A 20,769-nucleotide genomic window follows, 5' to 3' on the forward strand; every position below is an offset into this window, starting at 1 on the left:
TAGGCCGGGCGCGGTGGCTCAAGCCTGTAATCCCAGCACTTTGGGAGGCCGAGACGGGCGGATCACGAGGTCAGGAGATCGAGACCATCCTGACTAACACGGTGAAACCCCGTCTCTACTAAAAAATACAAAAAGCTAGCCGGGCGAGGTGGCGGGCGCCTGTAGTCCCAGCTACTCGGGAGGCTGAGGCAGGAGAATGGCGTGAACCCGGGAGGCGGAGCTTGCAGTGAGCTGAGATCCGGCCACTGCACTCCAGCCTGGGCGACAGAGCGAGACTCCGTCTCAAAAAAAAAAAAAAAAATAGAGATGGGGGTTTCACTGTGTTAGCCAGGATGGTCTTGATCGCCTGACCTCATGATCCGCCTGCCTTGGCCCCGCAAAGTGCTGGGATTACAGGTGTGAGCCACGGCCTGTTTTTGTTTTTGTTTTGAGATAGGTTTTCACTCTATCACCAAAGCTGGAATGTAGTAGCACAAACACGGCTCACTACGGCCTCAACCACCTGGACTCAAGTGATCCTCCCACTTCAGCTTCCCAAAGAGCTAAAATCACAGGCACATGCCACGACACCCAACTTTTTTTCTTTTAACTTTTAATAGAAATGAAGTCTCACTGTGTTGCCCAGGCTGGTCTCAAAACACTTGGGCTCAAGCAATCCTCTTGTCTCAGTCTCCCAAAGTCCTGAGATTACAGGCCTTGACCCAGTGTGCCCAGCTCATATGGCGATGTTTAATAAATGATGTTTATAAAAAATTTTTGGCTGGGCACAGTGCCTCACACCTACAATCCCAGCCCTTTGGGAGGCCAAGGCAAGAAGATCACTGGAAGCCATAAGGTCAAGATCAGTTTAAGCAACAAAGCGAGACCCCGACTCTACAAAAAAATTTAAGAATTAGCTGGGCATGGCCAGGCATGGTAACTCATGCCTGTAATCCCAGCACTTTGGGAGACTCAGCTGGGCAGACTGCTTGGGCCCAGGAGTTCAAGACCAGCCTGGGCAACAGAGTAAAACCCCATCTCTACTAAAAATAAAAAAATTACCTGGGTGTGGTGGTGCAATACCTGCAGTCCCAGCTACTTGGGAAGCTAAGGCACAAGAATTGCTTGAACCAGGGAGGCAGAGTTTGCAGTGAGCCAAGATGGGGCCACTACACTAAGCCTGGGCAACAGAACAAGACTCTGTCTCAAAGAAAAAAAAATATTTAGGCCGGGCACCGTGACTCACACCTGTAATCCCAGCACGTTGGGAGGCCGAGGCAGGCGGGTCACCAAAGGTCAGGAGTTTGAGACCAGCCTGGCCAACATGGCAAAAACCCGTATCTACTAAAAATATAAAAAATTAGCCAGGCGTCGTGGCACATGCCTGTAATCCCAGCTACTTGGGAGGCTGAGGCAGGAGAATCACTTGAACCCGGGAGGCAGAAGTTGCAGTGAGCCAAGAATATACCACTGCACTCCAGTCTGGGCAGCAGAGCGAGACTTCATCTCAAAAAAAAAAAAAATTTTTTTTAATCGTAAATAAAACTACGGTTACACTATAATCTCAACTACATAAAAACAAATTTTAAAATTATATGTTAACAGTAATTTTTCCTTTGATGATATAATAAATTATCATGGCTATGTTTTCCCTCACCACAATGAACTGCTTTTATTGTTCGAAAAAAAGAAAAAGAAGGCCAAGCATGGTGGCTTACACTTATAATCCTAATACTTTGAGAGGCTGAAGCAGGAGGACTGCTTAAGCCCAGGAGTTTGAGACCAGGCTGAACAATGCTGTGAGACTCAGACTCTACCAAAAAAAAAATGTTTTAAGTTAGCTGGACATGGTGGTACATTCCTGTAAACCCAGACATTTGGGAGGCTGAGGTGGGAGGACTGCTGGAGCCCAGAAGCTCAAGGCTTCAGTGAACCATGCTTATGCCACTGCACTCTAACCTGGGTGACAGAGTGAGAACCTGTCTCAAAAAAGAAAAAGAAACTTTACTTTTTGAAAAAGTTTATTGGAAGCCGAATGCACTGGCTCATGCCTGCAATCTCAGCACTTTGAGAGGCCAAGACAAGCAAATCACTTGAGACCAGAGTTCGAGACCAGTCTGGCCAACATGATGAAACCCTGTCACTACTAAACTACAAAATTTAGCCAGGCATGGTGTCGCACATCTGTAATCCCAGCTACTCAGGAGGCTAAGGCAGAAGAATCCCTTAAACCCGGGAAGTGGACATTGCAGTGAGCTGAGATCTTGCCACTGTACTCCAGCCTGGGTGACAAGAGTGAAACTCTGTCTCAAAAACACAAACAATAAAAAAAAAAAAAAAAAGGAAAATGAAACAGTGTATTGGGTCACGTGCAGTGCCTCATGCCTGTAATCCCTATACTTTGGGGAGGCTGATGCGGGCAGATCACCTGAGGTCAGGAGTTTGAGACCAGCCTGGTCAACATGGTGAAACCTTGTCTTTAAAATGTAAAAGTTAAAAATTAGCTAGGCGTGGTGACAGGCGTCTGTAATCCCAGCTACTCGGGAGGCTGAGGCAGGAGAATCACTTGAACGCAGGAGGCGGTTGCAGTGAGCCGAGATTGTGCCACTGCACTCCAGTCTGGGAAATAGAGCGAGACATGCGATTCCATCTTTTTTTTTGTCTGTTTGTTTGGAGACGGAGTTTCGCTCTTGTTGCCCAGGCTGGAGTGCAATGGCTCAATCTCAGCTCACCGCAACCTCCGCCTTTTGGGTTTTAACTATTCTCCTGTCTCAGCCTCCCGAGTAGCTGGGGTTACAGGCATGTACTACCATGCCTGGCTAATTTTGTATTTTTTTTTTTTTTTTTTTTTTTTTTTTTTTTTTTGAGATGGAGTCTCGCTGTGCTCCCAGGCTGGAGTGCAGTGGCGTGATCTCGGCTCACTGCAAGCTCCACCTCCCGGGTTCGCGCCATTCTCCCACCTCAGCCTCCCAAGTAGCTGAGACTACAGGCGCCCGCCACCACGCCCGGCTAGTTTTTTGTATTTTTAGTGGAGACGGGGTTTCACCATGTTAGCCAGGATAGTCTCGATCTCCTGACCTCGTGATCCACCCGCCTCGGCCTCCCAAAGTGCTGGGATTACAGGCTTGAGCCACCGCGCCCGGCCTAATTTTGTATTTTTAGTAGAGACGGGGTTTCTCCATTTTGGTCAGACTGGTCTTGAACTCCTGACCTCAGGTGATCCACCCGCCTCGCCCTCCCAAAGTGCTGGGATTACAGGCGTGAGCCACCACACCCAGCCTGAGACTCCATCCAAAAAAGAAAAAAAAAAGAAAAAGTGTATTGGATTACTCCCTCAGATGCTATTTGTGATACAAATAATCTGGGTATGAGTGGCTGAGGATGGGGTGGAGAGACCAGCAACAACTATGAACGTCTGTGAGTACCTTTTAAACACAGCTCTGGCCTTTCTGTAGCCACCACTTCGATAAGCCCAATCCAGGTACTTATTCTTCAGGGTTACTGAGTCGGCACCTATAACAGCTAAGAGAGCTTTCTACAATTTAAAAGAAAAAAGAAGCTATGTGAGAAAACTTACAGGTATCAAAACAGATTTTCCCAGAACCACCTGAGGCCACTCCATAGTGCTTTAGGCGCACCTGCAACACTAGAGCTGGCCAACCAGGGAACCTTCTGCCATTCCCGACACCACGAGACTTGGAACACGGTGCCTATACCTTAAAGACTGCCTCAGTGTCTTCTTGGCTTTTGGCACCTTCACTCCACTCTGCCCAGGAAATCCACAATGGCAGACAAACCTACTCCCAGTTTAAAAAATGTTAGAAAATAGCATATAACAAAACATCGCATGTACCCTATAAATATGTAAAATATTATGTATCAATTTTTTTAAAGCTATAAAATGACAGTTTAGTCCTATGCTCTGAAAACTAGTTAAAAAGGCAGGTTCCTCCTAAGATAATCGACATGTAAAATAGGGATTCATTCCCAAACAGTTCTCATTGTGACAGAATTCTCATTGCCCAGCAGGAATGGCATGCCAGAACACAGTCAGCCTTCTGACCAAGTCACTCAGAGCAACGCTCTTCTGTGAATTTTAGTTCCTTTCTATTGGGAAATATTTCACGTAGTTATCGTCAATCATCTTTTAGTTAAGTAAGCAATTAACAGCCCACATAGTTAGATCCACAGCTACCCAGGTCACGTCTCTGCTGTCTAAGACCCACAAGAACTAATTAATCTAGGCTGAACTATCTGATCTTCATTCATGTCCCAGAGATACATACAAATGAGCAGCAAAGGTTAGACATGGTGGCACATTTGTAATCCCAGAACTTTGACGACGGAGGTTAGGCATGGTGGCGCACGTTTGTAATCCCAGAACTTTGAACACTTGAGGCCAGGAGTTCAAGATCAACCTGGCCAACATGGCAAAACCCTGTCTCTACTAAAAATACAAAAATTAGCTGAGCATGGTGGCAGGCGCTTCTACTACTTGGGAGGCTGAGGCAAGAGAATCGCTTGAACCTAGGAGGCGGAGGTTGCAGTGAGCCAAGATTGCACCAATGCACTCCAGCCTGGGCAAGAGAACTAGACTTCATCTCAAAAAAAAAAAAGGAAAAAGAAAACACCACCAAGTGAGCAGTAGTTTTTTTCCTACTTTATCTTCTGGAATACATTTTTCCTACTAATACAAAAAATTCACTGCAAAGTGAATCTGGCCATACACCATGGCTCACACCTATAATCTCAGCACTTTGGGAGGCCCAGGAGGGCAGATCACTTGAGGCTAGGAGTTCCAGACCAGCCTGGCCAACATGGAGAAATTCTGTCTCCACTAAAATAGAAAATATTAGGCCGGGCGCGGTGGCTCAAGCCTGTAATCCCTGCACTTTGGGAGGCCGAGACGGGCGGATCACGAGGTCAGGAGATCGAGACCATCCTGGCTAACATGGTGAAACCCCGTCTCTACTAAAAAAATACAAAAAACTAGCCGGGCGCGGTGGCGGGCGCCTGTAGTTCCGGCTACTCGGGAGGCTGAGGCAGGAGAATGGCGTGAACCCGGGAGGCGGAGCTTGCAGTGAGCCGAGATCCGGCCACTGCACTCCAGCCTGGGCGACAGAGCGAGACTCCGTCTCAAAAAAAAAAAAAGAAAATATTAGCCGGGTGTGATGGCACACACCTGTAGTCCCAGCTACTCGGGAGGCTGAGGCAGGAGAATTGCTTGAACCCGGGGGGTGGAGACTGCAGTGAGCTGAGATCACACCACTGTACTCCAGCCTGGGCAACAGAGCAAGACTCCATCCCAAAAAAAAAAAAAAAAAAGTTGGGCTTATATTCAGCAAGTGACATTAATATTTTACCGGTATTTCTGACTTTATAAGAAATACCATTCTATTCCTAAATACAATAGGAAGTTTTATATAATTTGGTCAACTTTCAAATAAAGGATATTAAATACAGGCAACTTCTTCTACTCTTAACCTATGAACCATCACCACTTAATAACAAATGCCACTCTAGAATTGGCTCTCAACAGACAAGTATATTCCAAATGAGCTTTGGCTAGTCTTAAAAGGTTTCCCAAATATAATGAATACAAAAGATCCAGCTCACTGACCTGGGGTTTCAGGTGCACAAAGGCTTCTTCAAAAAGCATGGCTATGTCAGGACTCTTTGACTCAATCAGCACCCGCAGCTTCAGCTGCCACATTGTCCCAGAGTCTCTAAACAATTCAGTTCCAGCTACTGCCACTTCCAGAGCTTCCCTCAGGAATTTATGACACAGCAATGAAACAATCTAGACAAGACGAAGGATGACTGGTAAATTAATTACTGAAACCCAAACAATCTATATAAATGGAGACAAATAAACACCTCATTTGAGGCAAGAATTTCACCAACCTTTCCACTACAATTTAAAATAAAAAAGAGGCCACGCATGGTGGCTCACACCTGTTAACCCCAGCACTTTGGGAGGCCGAGGCAGGCAGACCACGAGGTCAGGAGATCGAGACCATCCTGGCCAACATGGTGAACCCTGTCTCCACTAAAAATCCAAAAATTATCTGGTTGTGGCAGTGGGCGTCTGTAATCCCAGCTACTCAGGAGGCTGAAACAGGAGAATCGCTTGAACCCAGGAGGGAGATTGCAGTAAGCTGAGATCACGCCACTGCACTCCAACCTCGGCAACAGAGCAAGACTTCATTTCAAAAAAAAAAAAAACAAAAGAAAAGAAAAGAGCTATGTGATAATTTATAGGTATCAAAACAAATTTTCCATGGCTGTTAAACAGGAGCAAAGTGAACAATTTAGAATTTCTCCTCTTTTCACTGCTCCTACCCATGATACCCATGAGGGTTATCCAAAAACAGGGAAGACGTAAAAACCAGAGAACATAAATAATTTAGACTGTAAGTTAGGTGTTATTTTTTTTTTTTTTTTTGGAGACGGAGTCTCGCTCTGTAGCCCAGCCTGGAGTGCAGTGGCGCGATGATCTCCACTCACTGCAACCTCCGCCTCCCGGGTTCAAGCAATTATCCTGCCTCGGCCTCCCAAGTAGCTGGGATGACAGGTGCCTGCTACCACACCCGGCTAATTTTTTGTATTTTAGTAGAGATGGGGTTTCACCACGTTGGCCAGGCTGGTCTCGAACTCCTGACCTCAGATGATCTGCCTGCCTTGGCCTCCCAAAGTGCTGGGATTACAGGCATGAGCCACCATGCCCGGCATAAGTTTTTTTTTTTTTTTTTTTTTTTTTTTTTTTTTTTGAGACGGAGTCTTGCTCTGTCACCCAGGCTGGAGTGCTGTGGCCGGATCTCAGCTCACTGCAAGCTCCGCCTCCCGGGTTCCCGCCATTCTCCTGCCTCAGCCTCCGGAGTAGCTGGGACTACAGGCGCCCGCCACCTCGCCCGGCTAGTTTTTTTTTGTATTTTTTAGTAGAAACGGGGTTTCACCGTGTTCACCAGGATGGTCTCGATCTCCTGACCTCGTGATCCGCCCGTCTCGGCCTCCCAAAGTGCTGGGATTACAGGCTTGAGCCACCGCGCCCGGCCATAAGTTTTTAATAAAACAGTTCATAGCCGGGCGCGGTGGCTCACGCCTGTAATCCCAGCACTTTGGGAGGCTGAGGCAGGCAGATCACCTAAGGTTGGGAGTTCGACACCAGCCTGACCAACATGGAAAAAGCCTGTCGCTGCTAAAAATACAAAATTAGCCAGGCATGGTGGTGCATGCTTATAATTCCAGCTACTCGGGAAGCTGAGTCAGGAGAATCACTTGAATCCAGGAGGCGGAGGTTGAGGTGAGCCGAGATGGTGCCATTGCACTCCAGCCTAGGCAACAAGAGCAAAACTCCATCTCAAAAAAATAATAAATAAATAAAAACAAAACAGTTCACTATGCCAGAACACATGCTCGCCCAACAGAGGATGAAAATTAACAAATAGGCCAGGCTCAGTGGCTCACGCCTGTAACCCCAGCACTTTCGGAGGCCGAGACAGGCGGATCACCTGAGGTCAAGACCACGAGACCAGCTTGGCCAACATGGTGAAACCTTGTCTCTACTAAAAATACAAAAATTAGCCAAGTGTGTTGGTGCACGCCTGTAATCCCAGCTACTCAGGAGGATGCGGTGGGAGAATCACTTAAACCTGGGAGGAGGAAGTTGCAGTGGGCCGAGATCATGCCTACACTCCAGGCTGGGTGACAGAGCAAGACTCTGTCTCCAAAAAAATTTTTAAAACTTAATAAATACAAAATCAGTATTTGTGGTGTGTCAAAGAAACAGGTATATTCATTCAGAGTTGGACATAACATAAACTAATGCAATTTTTCTGAAATTCAATTTGACAGTTTGTAGCAAGAGTCATGAAAGTGCTCAACACTTCAATTTGGGACTTTTACATTAACAAATGTGGGCCAAAAAATACACGAATGAAAGGAAACCTTACCTGTTCAAAATGCTTATATCTACATTATTTGAAAAAGAGAAAAAAAAAAAACCTAAAACCAATCCAATTGTACAAATGTGTGAAACATTAAATGGCAGTATATAATCAGTACACTCAGCAAGCATTTTTATTGCACACTATATATGCTAGATTCAACAGTGAGCAAATCAGGTACACTCCCTACCAACCATAGAGCCTCCAGTCTAAGAGATGAAATGGTTTGATACGTTTCTTCTGACGGAAAATGAATCATCTAGGCTGGGCATGGTGGCTCACGCCTGAAAGACCAAGTTAGACAACCAGGCACAGCCAGGAGCGGTGGATCACACCTGTAATCTCAGCACTTTGGGAGGCCGAGGCAGGTGGATCACTTGAGGTCAGGAGTTCAAGACCAGCCTGGCCAACATAGTGAAACTCTGTCTCTACTAAAAATACAAAAATTAGCCAGGTGTGGTGGCATGCACCTGTGATCCCAGCTACTTGGGAGGCTGAGGCAGAAGAATCACTTGAACCCAAGAGGCAGAGGTTGTAGTGAGCTGAGATCGCGCCACTGTGCTCCAGCCTGGGGAAAGAGAGTGAGACACTTGTCTCAAAAAAAAGGAATGGGTGGTAAAACAAACCCAAATCATGACTCTTGTTCTAAGTGTTTTTCATTATATAATATTCCTCCCTTTACTAGTACAGATTTCATTTTTAGCATATGCCAAATACTGGCAAACACATATAAACACACTTTACATACCAAACTCCCGAATGGCCTTCATCTTAAGACTATATATATTTAAAATATGACTGTGGCACAAAACAACTGGAATAAGGTATTTGTAACTGGCAGAAAATATTTTCTCTACGTCCTTACCAACTGCTTGTATTGGCATTCTGACAGAAGCTTCAGTTCATGTGCCTTCCTGAATGAAGTCATGGTTCTTTCCAACCTCTGAAAACAGAAAAATCCCTCAGTTCATTACAAAGATCCCAGCAGGGGCCTCTGGCCTCTGACATGAACAAAAGCAGTTTTGCGCATTTCTGAGAATTCAAAGCTGACTTGCTCCTGCATGGTGCTTTCACTTATGAATAGATGCGCTAGGCAGCTGCACCGAACAGAGCCCAGTCACATGAGAGCCCCTCCTAACCTGGCAGCAAACCAGACTCAGACCTTTAGAATAACACATCGCCCACAAGGGGAGAGAGAGTGGCTAAGCATACAAGTTTTCAGAAGCTATGCCAGACACCAAAAGAGCTGTGCTTCTGTTCTTCTTTCAGAAGACAGTCACCATCTAGTCAACCACTGTAACCATGTAACCATGTAACAACCTCACCTTCCCTCTAAGGAACCCACTATTTGACTTCTTAGTAAATCTTTCCAAGCAAAAGGTGATGTAACACTTCCACATGGCCTCTGGAAAAGTCAAAGATTATGTTGATCAGATCACTTAGTTCAACATTCATCACATCAAAGTTATTAAAAGAGAAGGAAAACAACAGTCATCATACATCTTTTCTTCGAGGGGAAAACTCTCTTCTGAAGAAGAGTTTAAATTAGCCTGATTTTAAAAAGTGTTATTTTGACTACAACCAATAAAACACCTCAAATATTGGGGGAAAACAACTGAGTTAACAGCTTAAACATAAAAATTGAAAGCCTTATCTAGGTTATATATCCCCTCTGCCTTTATTCTACATTATTACAAAATAAAAATTAAATCACTATCAAAAGATAATTAAGGGCCGGACACAGTGGTTCACGCCTGTAATCCCATCACTTTGGGAGGCTGAGGCAGGCAGATCACTTGAGGTCAGGAGTTCAAGACCAGCCTGGCCAACATGGTGAAACCTCATCTCTACTAAAAATACAAAAATCAGTGGGGCATGGTGGCATGCACCTGTAATCCCAGCTACTCAGGAGGCTGAGGCAGGAGAATTGCTTAAACCTGGGAGGAAGAGGTTGCAGTAACCCGAGATCATGTCACAGAGTGAGACTCTGTCTCAAAAAGAAAAAATAAATAAATAATTAAGGACGTCAGTAATCCTAGCACTTTGGGAGGCCGAGGCATGCAGATCGCTTGATTCCAGCAGTTCAAGACCAGCCTGGGCAATGTGACGAAACTTCATCTCTACAAAAAATACATTAAAATTGGCCTGGCATGGTGGCACGTGCCTGTAGACCCAACTATTTGGGGCGGAGGTGGGAGGACTGCTTCAACCCAGGAGGCAGAGGTTGGAGTGAGCTGCAATCGTGCCACTGCACCCCAGCCTGGGTGACGCAGCAGGATCCTGTCTCAAAAAAAAAAAAAAGGTAATTAAGGAGTAATAATTTAAGAATCTTAGGAATTATTTCCTAAGTTTTCCCCAAAATAAATGAACTTAAATACCACTACTATGGAGGAAGGTCATAAAAGCTCCATTACCATCAGACAAAGACCAAGTTAGAAAGCCAGGCACGGCCAAATGCGGTGGCTCACGCATGTAATCCCAGCACTTTAGGAGGCCAAAGCGGGCAAATCACCTGAGGTCAGGAGTTCAAGACCAGCCTGGCCAACATGGTGAAACTCCATCTCTACTGAAAATACAAAAATTAGCCGGGCATTGTGGCACATGCCTGTAATCCCAGCTACTCGGGAGGATGATGCAGGAGAATCGCTTGAACCCAGGAGGCAGAGGCTGTAGTGAGCCCAGATTGTGACATTGCACTCCAGCTTGGGCAAGAGTGAGACTTTGTCTCAAAAAAAAAAAAAAAAAAAAGCCAGACGCGGTGGCTCATACCTGTAATCCTGTAATCCTAGCACTTTGGGAAGCCAAGGCGAGTGGATCACCTGAGCTCAGGTGTTCAAGACCAGCCTGAGCAACACGGTGAAACCCCGTCTCTACTAAAATACAAAAAAATTAGCTGGGCATGGTGGCAGGCACCTGTAGTCCCAGCTACTCGGGAGGCTGAGGCAAAAGAATTGCTTGAACCCGGGAGGCAGAGGTTGCAGTGAGCCTAGATCAAGCCACTGAACTCCAGCCTGGGTGACAGAACGAGACTCCATCTCCCAAAAAAAAGAAAAAAAAGAAAAAAAAAGAGAAAGTCAGGCACATCGTAACTATACTATAGAGAGATCCCCAATATTGATTTTGGCAATGGGAACGGGAGCTTAAGTTTCACACTCAGGGGTACTATTCCTTCTCTATCACACCATGGTTTGGTGAAGCTCACCTGTTGGCAGAGTCTTCACTGCCTCTTCATATACAGCACAGCATCTCTCCTCCTTCCGGCCAACCTCCACTGCTTTGGCTTGTTTCGTTGTGGGCTGCTCTTCTCCTGTCTGTGACTCGATCTCTAATTCTCGCCTTGCTACATAATCCCAAGTGAGAGGATCATCTGTGTGTAGAGTCTGAAGGCTGAAAAATACAACTTACCTGTATCTATCCCACAACAAGAAACTAACTCGGAGTATCAGAGAAACAGTTACCTATGCTTAAAAAATCTACACAGCACATCCCTGTAACAACTGCAGTACCATAAAAACTATTTCCCAGGCCGGGCCCAGTGGGTCACGCCTTTTGGAGATCAGAACTTTGGGAGTCCGAGGTGGGTGGATCACCTGAGGTCAGGAGTTCGAGACCAGCCTGACCAATATGGTGAAACCCCATCCCTACTAAAAATACAAAAATAAGCCAGGCATGGTGGTGTGTGACTGTAGTCCGAGCTACTAGAGAGGCTGAGACAGGAGAATTGCTTGAACCCATGAAGCGGAAGTTGCAGTGAGCCAAGATCGTATCACTCCAGCCTGGGTGACAAAGCGAGACTCTGTCTCATAAAAAAAAAAAAAAAAAAAAAAAAAACACACCAGGCCGGGCGCAGTGGCTCAAGCCTGTGATCCCAGCACTTTGGGAGGCTGAGACGGGCGGATTACGAGGTCAGGAGATTGAGACCATCCTGGCTAACACGGTGAAACCCCGTCTCTATTAAAAAATACAAAAAACTAGCCGGGCGAGGTGGCGGGCGCCTGTAGTCCCAGCTACTCGGGAGGCTGAGGCAGGAGAATGGCATAAACCCGGGAGGCGGAGCTTGCAGTGAGCTGAGATCCGGCCACTGCACTCCAGCCTGGGTGACAGAGCGAGACTCCATCTCAAAAAAAAAAAAACAAACAAATGAAAAAATCTATTTCCCAACAGGCTCTCCAGAATATCTTCACTCATTGTAGAAATTTTGTCAATGGATCAGAATTGTCCTACCTTTTTTTTCTGTTGTTGTTTATTGAGCCAGAATCTCACTGTCACCAAGGCTGGACTGCAGTGGCGTGATCTCAGCTCACTGTAACCCCCACCTCCCGGATTCAAGCAATTCTCCTGCCTCAGCCTCCCAAGGAGCTAGAACTACAGATGCACACCACCACACCTGGCTAATTTTTGTATATTTTTTTGAGACAAGTTTTCACCATGTTGGCCAGACTGGTCTCAAACTCTTGACCTCAAGTGATCCTCCTGCCTCAGCCTCCCAAAGTGCTGGGTGAGATTACAGGTGTGAGCCACCGCACCTGGCCAGAGTTGTCCCACATTTATTGAGTTTCAGAATATTTCAGGTATCATTCACAAATGCTAACTTTCAAGTTAGCTCTCAAACTCAAATCAGCAGTTATCTGTGACAACACAAGACTCCAAGAGACCTGAAGAACTTTTTTTTGTTTTTGAGATAGGGTCTGTCACCCAGGCTGGAGTGCAGTGGTGCCATCATGGCTCACTGCAGCCTCCACCTCCCAGGCTCAGGTAATCCTCCCACCTCAGCCTCCCATGTAGCTGGTACTGTAAGTGCATGCCACCATACCCAGCTAATTTTGGTAGTTTTATTGTACAGAGTTTTGCCATGTTGCCCAGGATAGTCTCCAACTCCTGGGGGCTCAAGCAATCGTCCATCCCAAAATGTTGGGATTACAGCCCCTGTGCCCAACCTAAAGAACTTCATTATATCTGAGCTCTTCATTTTCAGTGTGTGTGTGTTTTCAGACAGAGTTTCTCTCTTGTTGCCCAAGCTGGAGTGTAGTGGCACAATCTCAGTTCACTATAACCTCCGCCTCCTGGGTTCAAGCGATTCTCCTGCCTCAGCCTCCCGAGCACCTGGGATTACAGGCATGTGACACCACACCCAGCTAATTTTTGTATTTTTAGTAGAGGTGGGGTTTCACCATGTTGGCCAGACCGGTTTCAAACTCCTGACCTCAGGTGATCCGCCCACCTCGGCATTCCCAAATGCTGGGATTACAGGCAAGAGCCACTGCACCCAGCTTTTTTTTTTTGGAGACAGTCTTGCTCCATCACCAGGATGGAGTGCAGTGGCGTGATCTCAGCTCACTGCAACCTCCACCTCCCAGGTTCAAGTGATTCTCCTGCCTCAGCCTCCCAAGTAGCTAGGATTACAGGTGCATGCCACCACACCAAGCTAATTTTTGTATTTTCAGTAGAGACGGGGTTTCACCATGTTGGCCAGGATGGTCTCAATCTCTTGATCTCAGGTGATCCGCCCACCTTGGCCTCCAAAAGTGCTGAGATTACAGGTGTGAGCCACCGTGCCCGGCCCAAGGTTCTTCATTTTCTAAATAATACAGAAAAAGCACAACCTATTCCTCTCTCAAAACCCTGAAGATACCCAAACAACAAACTGATTCAAGTTCTATTTCTCCTCCTGTCAAAGGAAGTGGTGCTACCAAAGAACGCAAGTACCCACAAGGTAGGCTACAAATAATTTTTTTTTCATTAAAAATTTAATAGTCTCACTCTGTCACCCAGGCTGGGGTGCGGTGACGCAATAACAGCTCACGGCAGCCTCAACCTCACAGGCTCAAGGGATCCTCCCACCTCAGTCCTGCAAGTAGCTGGGACTACAGGCACACAACACCATACCCAGCTAATTTTATTGTTATTTTTGGTAAAAACAAGATCTCACCATGTTGCCAAAGCTTACAAATAATTGTTAAACCATATAATCAGACATTAAAGAATAAAATTACCAGCCATGTGTAATGGCTCACATCTGTAATCCTTGCACTTTGGGAGGCTAACGCAGGAGGATCACTTGAGCTGAGTTCAAGACCAACCTGGGCAACATAGTGAGACCTCATCTCTATAATTAAAAACGTAAATAAAAATATAATAAAGAAATAAAAAGAATTACCAGCACTCAACTATAAACATATAACTCCCATTTTATGGATAAATGCCAGGAAAATAGAATTTACAATTTTATATAAGCTTTAGATTTTTTTTTTATTGAATAAACTATTTCCCCCAATAAGTGAATCAAAGAACTTAATCAGGAAGATACTTTTTTTCTTCTGAGACACAGTCTCACTCTGTGACCCAGACAGGAGTGCAGTGGCAGGATCACAGCTCACTCCAGCCTCAGCCTCCCGGACTCAGGTGATCTTCCCACCTCAGCCTCCAGAGTAGCTAAGACTACAAGAATCCACCACCATACCTAGCTTATTTTTGTAGAGACAGGGTTTCACTATGTTGCCCAGGCTGCTCTCAAACTCCTGAGCTGAAATGATCCGCCTGCCTTGGTCTCCCAAAATGCTGGGATCCCAAAGTGTGAGCTACCGCACTGGGCCAGGAAAAAAATTTTTTAGCCAGGCGCGGTGGCTCAAGCCTGTAATCCCAGCACTTTGGGAGGCCGAGACGGGCGGATCACGAGGTCAGGAGATCGAGACCATCCTGGCTGACACGGTGAAACCCCGTCTCTACTAAAAAATACAAAAAAACTAGCCGGGCGAGGTGGCGGGCGCCTGTAATCCCAGCTACTCGGGAGGCTGAGGCAGGAGAATGGCATGAACCCGGGAGGCGGAGCTTGCAGTGAGCCAAGATCACGCCACTGCACTCCAGCCTGGGTGGCAGAGCGAGACTCTGTCTCAAAAAAAAAAAAAAAAAAAAAATTTTTTTTAACATAATATGATATTAGGTTGTTTTTTTTTGTTTTTTGTTTTTTTTTTTTTTGAGATGGAGTTTCGCTCTTGTCGCCCAGGCTGGAGTGCAATTGTGGAATCTTGGCTCACTGCAACCTCCGCCTCCCAGGTTCAAGAGAGTCTCACCTGACTCAGCCTCCCAAGTAGCTGGGATTACAGGCATGCATCACCATACCCAGCTAATTTTTTATTTTTAGTAGTGACAGGGTTTCACCATGTTGTTCAGGCTGGTCTCGAACTCCTGATCTCTAGTGATCCACCCACCTCAACCTCCCAAAGTGCTGGGATTACAGTTGTGAGCCACTGCACCCGGCTAATATTAGCTTTTATTCCAGGGATTTAGTGTGGTATCTTCTTTCTCTTCTACTAAATATCCAACCTCAAACCCTTAATCTCAAGATCAGAAATAGATATCTTCACCTTTCTACTAATGTTACTTACTCATCATAAATCTCTTTTTGTAGATCTTTGGCAAAGTCAAATAGCTGTGCAATTGAAAGCAGTGACACGTGAAATTCTGCACCTAAATTTAAAAAGCAAGGAAGGAGACGTTTATTGCCAATAAGAGTCACTTTACTTTAAAAGTAGCATTCTTCTCATGTACTAGAGTTAATCTTTTTGTTTTTTAAATGAGAAACAGAACAAAATAGAAGAAAAGTCATCCCATAGTCCCCTCACCTCAGGGTCCCCCTACTCAAGCAAAGCTATTGTTAATATCTTTGAAGTATTCATAAAAATAGAACTAATTTTCAACTCCCCACATTATTTAATTACTCCACGAGAACTGTGCAATGGCTCACTCCAGTAATGTCATCACTTTGGGAGGCCAAGGCAGGAAGATCACTTGAGCTCAGGAGTTCAAGACTAGCCTGGACAACACGGTGAAACCTCATCTCTACTAAAAGCACAAAAATTAGCCAGGCATAGAGGTCCATGCCCAGCTACTCAGGAGGCTGAAGTGGGAGAATCGCCTGAGCCCATGCCTGAGCCCATGAAGTCGAGACTACAGTGAGCCATGATTGTACCATTGCACTCCTGCGTGGGTGACAGAGTGAGACCCTGTCTCAAAAAAAAATAAATGGAAGGATAAATGACTACACACTGGCTACAGTGTACACTGCTCGCTAATGGGTGCACCAAAATCTCAAAAATCACCACTAAACCTGTTCCCCAAAAACCTACTGACATTTTTATTTTTGTGAGATGAAGTCTCGCTCTGTTGCCTAGGCACTCTCTCAGCTCAGTCACTGCAACCTCCACCTCCCAGGTTCAAGCGATTCTCCTGCCTCAGCCTCCTAAGTAGCTGGGATTATAGGCGCCCACCACCACACCGAGTTAATTTTTGTATTTTTAGTAGAAACGGGGTTTCACCTTGTTGGTCAGGCTACTCATGAACTCCTGACCTCAGGTGATCCACCTGCCTCGACCTCCCAAAGTGCTGGGATTACAGGCATGAGCCACCGCACCTGGCCCAAACCTATAGAAATTTAAGGAAAAAAAATGGGAGTAGAATATAAATTTTAAAAAGAGACTTGCCGGGCGCGGTGGCTCACGCCTGTAATCCCAGCACTTTGGGAGGCCGAGGCGGGCGGATCACAAGGTCAGGAGATCGAGACCACAGTGAAACCCCGTCTCTACTAAAAATACAAAAAATTAGCCGGGCGCGGTGGTGGGCGCCTGTAGTCCCAGCTACTCAGGAGGCTGAGGCAGGAGAATGGCGTGAACCCGGGAGGCGGAGCTTGCAGTGAGCCGAGATCGCGCCACTGCACTCCAGCCTGGGCGACAGCGCGAGACTCCGTCTCAAAAAAAAAAAAATAAAAAATAAAAAATAAAAAAATAAAAAAATAAAAAGAGACTTATGCCGGGCATGGTGGCTCACGCCTGTAATCCCAGCACTTTGAGAGGCCGAGGGGGGCAGATCATGAGGTCAGGAGTACAAGACCAGCCTGGCCAACATAGTGAAACCATGTCTCTCCTAAAAATACAAAAATTAGCCAGGCAGGGTGGTGCGCGCCTATAGTCCCAGCTACTTGGGAGGCTGAGGCAGGAGAATCACTTGAACACAGGAGGCAGAGGCTGTGGTGAGCCGAGATTGCCCCACAGCACTCCAGCCTGGGCAACAGATCGAGACTCCATCTCAAAAAATAAGTAAAAAAGTTACTGAAATGTTCAACTATAGCCTAGGAAAAATAAGTATTTTCTGAAAGAAACAGGACACTATTCCTACAGAGTTTTATATACATTCTACTGGAAAATTTCAAAACTAGGTAAAGATCATCATTAGGAAAAGAATGTTTCACTTTCCTACCAAAAATAATGTTCAAAAGATACCTACCTTTAATTATGCTTACAGAATTTTTGTAGATGATCCGTGCCAACTCGCCCTTAAGGATTTCTTCAGAATAATCAGGATGCTCCTAAAGAGTGTTATATCAAACATAACTTAATAGGTAGTACAAGGAGGAAAAGCACTAGGACGAAAATTAACAATCCTAGACTATCTGTGCCATATGACCACTGGCAAATCATGTCTCTCTCTCCAGGCCAGTTCTCTCACTTGTAAAGTATGCAGCTTGAACAAGATCACTGATCTTCCAACTGTGTTCTTTCAGGCTCCAAGAGTGGTGGCAAGATCACACAGCTTAAGGCCTCACTCTCCACTTGGACCAAAACAAGTCAGATTTTACATGTCTTATTTGCGCTTCTGTGTAACATTTTATTTGAATAAAAAAGTCCCGGCCTGGCGCAGTGGCTAGCGCCTACAATCCCAGCACTTTAGGAAGCTGAGGCGGGTGGATCACTTGAGGTCAGGAGTTCAAGACCAGCCTGGCCAACATAGTGAAACCCCATCTCTACTAAAAATACAAAAATTAGCCAGGCATGGTGGCGGGGCGCCTGTAATCCCAGCTACTCAGGAGGCTAAGGCAAGACAATCACTTGAACCCGGGAGGCGGGGGTTGCAGTGAGCCAAGATCGTGCCATTGCACTCCACCCTGGGCAACAAGAGCAAGACTCCATCTGAGAAAAAAGTTCTAAGCTGGAAACCACAATAACAGACAATAGCAAAGTTTCTTCTCAGCTCTAACATTCTAAATCTTTTAATTATTCTGTCACATAAGAAATTATATAAAAAGGGAAAGAAAGAAGGCCAGGAAACCATACATTTCACAACCTTTCTCAAGCTCCTTGAATCCATTAATATATCACTTTATGAGATCATACAGTGTTAAAGAATAGCATTTGGCTATTCTGTAAGTAACAATTTTGAGGACCACATTAATTAGTCCAAATATCTATTTTTATAGCATAAAGCTTCACTTTCCTAAGTCCACTTATAATTAACACTAACTCATCTGGAAGTTTCAAAATGGAACAACATTAAACATTAAAGCTTGAACCGGGAGGCAGAGCTTGCAGTGAGCCGAGATGGTGCCACTGCACTCCAGCCTGTGTGGCAGAACAAGACTCCGTCTTAAAAAAAAAAAAGAAAAATATATTCCAAATATTTTCTCTTACTCCTAAGTAGGCTCAAAATGCTATACATTGTTAGCAAGTGAGAATAAAATAATTAGAACCTTACCACATCCATACTGGCTTTTTCAAATTCTTCCTTCTCTTTCCTCAGTTTTTCCGCATGCATCAGCTCCATCCTAAAGTACTACAGAAGGGAAATAAACTGAAAGTCTTTGGAGATGCTTTTTTAAATTTTTTTGAGACAGGGTCTTGCTCTGTCACCCAGGCTGGAGTGCACTGGTGATCACAGCTCATTTCGGTCACAAATTCCTGTGCTCAAGTGATCCCCTTGCCTCAGCCTCCTTAGTAGCTAGGATTAGAGGCACATCCCATCACACTCAGGTAATTTTTTTATTTTTATTTTTTGGAGAGACAGGGTCTTGCTACGTTGCTGCCTGGCCTCAAACAACTGACCTCAAGTGATCCTCCTGCCTCAGCCTCCCAAAGTGCTGGGATTAAAGGCATGAGCCACCACATCCAGCCTTAATTTTCATTTAAGAATTAAATAGCAGGCTGGGCATGCCTGTAATCCCAACACTTTGGGAGGCCGAGGTGGGCGGATCACTTGAGGTCAGGAGTTTGAGACCAGCCTGCCCAACATTGTGAAACCCCATCTCTACTAAAAATACAAAAATTAGTAGGGCATGGTGGCGCACACCTATAATCCCAGCTACTTCAGGGGCTGAGGCAGGAGAATAGTTTGAACCCCGGAGGCAGAGGCTGCAGTGAGCCAGGAACACACCATTGAACTCCTGCCTGAGTGACAGAGTGAGACTCCGTCTCAAAAAAAATAATAATTAAATAGCAGTTTCTCTTTTATCCTGACAAATGACTCAAACAGTGCAGCTTCCAATACATCCTTTCTATTATTTGGGATTTTCATCTAAAGCTTGGCCCTCAAATGTTCTACGGTACCATCCATAAGGGAGTAAGTCCCCAAAGAGGGAAAGGAAGTAGTGCCAGGTATCTATCTCAAGAAAAGGAGACAGAAAGAACGTGGAGAAAAGAGGAAGACAAGGCAAAGAAGCCAGAAGAGGGCTTCTTTGGAGAACCAAGGGAACAAGGGGAAAAAGAAAAAAAATAAAAACAAAAGTATAAAGAGGCTAAATCTGGCTCCCAACTAAAAAAATGTTAGAGTCTAGTTCCCTATTCCTTCCAACCACAGGAAGGAGGTGGGGGTTCTAACCTCTCAACTAACTTAGAAGCTGCAGTGTCAACACCTACCACTGGCCAAAAAATAAAAAGATGTTTTTCCCTGGCCAGGCACGGTGGCTCACACCTGTAATCCCACCACTTTGGGAGGCTGAGGCGGGTGGATCACCTGAGGTTGGTAGTTCGAGACTAGCCTGCCCAACAGGGCAAAACCCCATCTCTACTAAAAATACAAAAATTAGCCAGACGTGATGAGGGGCCTCTGTGATCCCAGCTACTTGGGAGGCTGAGGCAGGAGAATCGCTTGAACCCAGGAGGTAGAGGTTGCAATGAGCCAAGACTGGGCCACTGTACTCCAGCCTGGGCACCAGAGTGAAACTCCGTCTCCAGAAAAAAAAGAGGCTTTTCTTTACCCACACCTCCACACTTATTCCTAGCCTCCATAAATTGAAGCCTTTTTTATTTAATAAAGAATACACGGGCCGGGAACAGTGGCTCACGCCTGTAATCCCGGCACTTTGGGAGGCCAAGGCGGGCAGATCACGAGGTGAGGAGATCGAGACCATCCTGGTTAACACGGTGAAACACCATCTCTACTAAAAAATACAAAAAATTAGCTGGGCGTGGTGGCGGGCACCTATAGTCCCAGCTACTCGGGAGGCTGAGGCAGGAGAATGGCGTGAACCTGGGAGGCAGAGCTTGCAGTGAGCCAAGACTGCGCCACTGCACTCCAGCTTGGGCGACAGAGCGAGACTCTGTCTCAAAAAAAAATGTGTGTGTGTGTGTGTGTGTGTGTGTGTCCAGCCTGGCCAACAAGGCAAAACCCCATCACTACTAAAAACACAAAAAATAGCCGGGTATGGTAGCGGGCACCTGTAATCTCAGCTACTCAGGAGGCTGAGGTATAAGAACTGCTTGAATCCAGGAAAAAAAAAACAATATATGTCTCCAGAGGACCAAACTGAGACATCACCATCTCATCCCATGTGCACACACACTTACTTCTTTATAAAGTTTTGCGCACTCTGGATGAAAGCGCAGTGCCCGAAGAAAGAGTTGCCTTGCGCTTTCTGAAGACAATCGATCTTCCATTTCCCATTTGGCTGCCATAATCCACAAAGCTGTAAGTGAAAAAACATCAGATTTCATTTCAATAAATTAATCAAGTCAGACAAGAAAAGAACCAAATGATCCAATTTTAATACTCACACATTTTTTTTTTTTTTTTTTTTTTT

General features: G+C 45.5%; 1 protein-coding gene across 1 annotated transcript in view; it reads right to left on the minus strand.

Annotated features, from left to right (window-relative positions):
• The window catches only part of UTP6 (UTP6, small subunit processome component), a 31,210-nt gene extending 10,558 nt beyond the window's left edge, over positions 1–20,652 (minus strand). The window contains exons 1-10 of the mRNA XM_025362311.1: positions 20,537–20,652; positions 18,450–18,527; positions 17,205–17,286; positions 15,311–15,392; positions 11,128–11,312; positions 9,251–9,330; positions 8,791–8,868; positions 5,600–5,779; positions 3,696–3,776; positions 3,405–3,514 (exon numbers count right to left, since the gene is read on the minus strand). Of these exons, the coding sequence (XP_025218096.1) occupies positions 3,405–3,514; positions 3,696–3,776; positions 5,600–5,779; positions 8,791–8,868; positions 9,251–9,330; positions 11,128–11,312; positions 15,311–15,392; positions 17,205–17,286; positions 18,450–18,527; positions 20,537–20,644 (1,064 nt within the window). The 5' untranslated portion in view covers positions 20,645–20,652. The remainder of the gene's footprint in view (positions 1–3,404; positions 3,515–3,695; positions 3,777–5,599; positions 5,780–8,790; positions 8,869–9,250; positions 9,331–11,127; positions 11,313–15,310; positions 15,393–17,204; positions 17,287–18,449; positions 18,528–20,536) is intronic.
• Positions 20,653–20,769: the final 117 nt, after the last annotated feature.

This window comes from Theropithecus gelada, chromosome 16 (genome assembly GCF_003255815.1).
Source record: "Theropithecus gelada isolate Dixy chromosome 16, Tgel_1.0, whole genome shotgun sequence".
Classification (NCBI taxonomy): Eukaryota; Metazoa; Chordata; class Mammalia; order Primates; family Cercopithecidae; genus Theropithecus; species Theropithecus gelada.